The 2,186-nt window shown below is 53.4% G+C and overlaps 1 protein-coding gene across 1 annotated transcript; it reads right to left on the bottom strand.

Annotated features, from left to right (window-relative positions):
* Positions 1 to 1,267: 1,267 nt before the first annotated feature.
* On the bottom strand, positions 1,268 to 1,727 carry LOC112898103 (uncharacterized mitochondrial protein AtMg00810-like). Its single transcript, XM_025966500.1, has 2 exons — positions 1,554 to 1,727; positions 1,268 to 1,519 (listed from the first exon to the last, which is right to left on the bottom strand). Exons 1-2 carry the CDS (start codon positions 1,725 to 1,727, stop codon positions 1,268 to 1,270), a joined length of 426 nt encoding a protein of 141 aa, XP_025822285.1.
* Between the last annotated feature and the right edge of the window lie 459 nt (positions 1,728 to 2,186).

Below are 2,186 nucleotides of genomic sequence, written 5' to 3'. Positions count from 1 at the left end.
GAGAAAGCACATGGGCCAGCGGAAGAGCTCAAGCAATGCTCGACAATGGTTGCAGAGCTCCTGGTGCCATGGGCATTGAAATGAGTTTTTGCAAAAAGCCCCTCACTAAAGCTTGTAATTAATTGTACTACTTTTGTGTCTTGACTTTTTTACAGAAACCACCCAGAAGCTGAGAGAATTTCCAAAAAGATTTTTTAAATTTAAACTATATGTTAATGATGGATGAAAAATTTAAAAAAATAACTCACAGCTCACAGCAATTTTCACAGTTTTTTCAACCAAATGGCTTTTAGCTTTCTCAACGCTAACAACCCACAGCAATTTTCTCACAGCTCATAGCCCACAGCAGCTTTTTTTAACAGCCGCAACCCAACCAAACACGCCCTAAGTAACACTCCTAGAAACCATCAAAATGGGTAGAGCTCCACTGACCATTGCCATACCAGCGCCACTAAAGAAGGTGAGCACTCGATAGGATCAACCACAGTCTGCATTGATCATGAGCTGTTACATTTATACAGGTACAAGGCTAGACGAATGCTAATGGAAAAGCCAGAGTGCAGGCCGCGGACGTTGCAGAGAGAGCACGCATAGTGCGCGAACGGCATGTTGTGGCGGTTGACGCGGCGAGCGCGTCTTCGACATGCAGCGGAGCATCTGCAGGACGTGGGCGAGCGAGTCTCTCACTGAGGCCATTGCGACCCTCGCCAACACCCCCCCCCCCCAATCTCAGCATGGCGAACATCGATGCAGAGATTCTCTCGAAAGTCAGTGTAGAGCGCAATAGGCAGTCCCTTTGTGAATATGTCTGCGAACTAGTGGTCGCTGGGCACATGGTGGATGCGGACTTTGCCGAAAGCGACCTTTTCCTATACGAAATGTATGTCGAGCTCGAAGTGTTTCGTATGCTTGTGGTGCACCGGATTACGCGACATGTAAATGGCCGGGATGTTGTCACAGAACACCATTGTTGCCTTGTCAACATTCCAGTGCAGCTCGCCGAGGAAGTGCTGGAGCCATGAGCATTCGGCAACGGTGTTGGTGACCCCCCGGTATTCCGCATCGGCGCTGACTTGGACACCATAGTTTGCCACTTGGATGACCACGACACGAGCATGTCACAGAGGAACATGCAAAACCCCGACATCGAGTGCCTCGTGTCTGGGCAGCCATCCTAGTTGGCGTCCGAGTATGCGGTGAGGCTTGGCGATGTCGTGGCGCGGAGGTGGATCCCGTGGGATGGATGGCCCTTGATGTAGCCGAGAGCTCATTTGAGCATGGCGGCATGAACATCCGTAGGTGAGTGCATGCGGAGGCAGAGTTGCTTGACGGTGTAGGCGATGCCCGGTCTCATCACAGTGAGGTACTGGAATGCCCCGGTCATGCTGCGGTAGAAGCTTGCGTCGGGGATAGGTTTCCTATCGCTCGCAGATGGCTTGGGTTTGGTGTTTGCGAGCGTGGCAACCCACTTGCAGTTGCTCATGCCCACGCGCTTGAGGAGGTCGTCGACATAGTTTGCCTAGGAGAGGAAGAAGCTGGTGTTGTTGTGTTGCATGTCCGTGCTGTTCTCCCATGTCTTCCATGGTGAAGGCGGACTTCAGCTTGGCAATGATGTGGTGCAGCAGCTCGGTGGAGGACGCGGTCAGCACCATGGTGTCGATGTACAAGAGGAGGTAGGCCATCCCTATGCCCATGCGGAGCACGAAGAGGAAGGAGTTGGCGCGCATCTATTTGAAGCCGATGGAGGTGACGTACTCCATGAACCTGGTGAACCATGCACACGGGGCCTGGCGGAGGCTGTAGAGCGACCTGGATAGGAGGCAGATGGCATCGGGGTGGTGGGGATCGGCCAATCTAGTGGGTTGATGGCAGTAGACTTTTTCCTACGGGTTCCCGTGGAGGAAGGCGTTCGAGACATCCAGTTGGTGGGCAGGCCACCGCTTGGACGCGATGATGGTGAGGACGGTGCGGATCATGGCTAGCTTGACGATGGGTGTTACGTCTCCCCAAAGTTGATGCCAGGTCATTGGTGGAAGCCACGGATGACCCATCGTGCCTTATAGCGTTAGAGGGTGCCGTCCGACCAGAGCTTGTGTTTGAATACCCACTTCCTGGTGATGACTCGACAGCGGGCGGGGCGGTCCACCAGTGTCCATGTTCTATTGCGGATGAGCGCCTCGTGTTCG

The sequence above is a fragment of the Panicum hallii genome, chromosome 6 (assembly GCF_002211085.1).
Source record: "Panicum hallii strain FIL2 chromosome 6, PHallii_v3.1, whole genome shotgun sequence".
NCBI lineage: Eukaryota > Viridiplantae > Streptophyta > Magnoliopsida > Poales > Poaceae > Panicum > Panicum hallii.
This window is presented reverse-complemented; position numbering and strand designations above follow the sequence as displayed.

What these genes read in the sequence shown, in the direction of transcription:
- LOC112898103 (XM_025966500.1), bottom strand. Translation starts at nt 1,727, where the DNA reads ATGCGCGCCAACTCCTTCCTCTTCGTGCTCCGCATGGGCATAGGGATG. An exon ending in TGGGAGAACAGCACGGACAT is followed by an intron (nt 1,520 to 1,553) that starts GCAACACAACAA and finishes TTCCTCTCCTAG; the next exon opens with GCAAACTATGTCGACGACCT.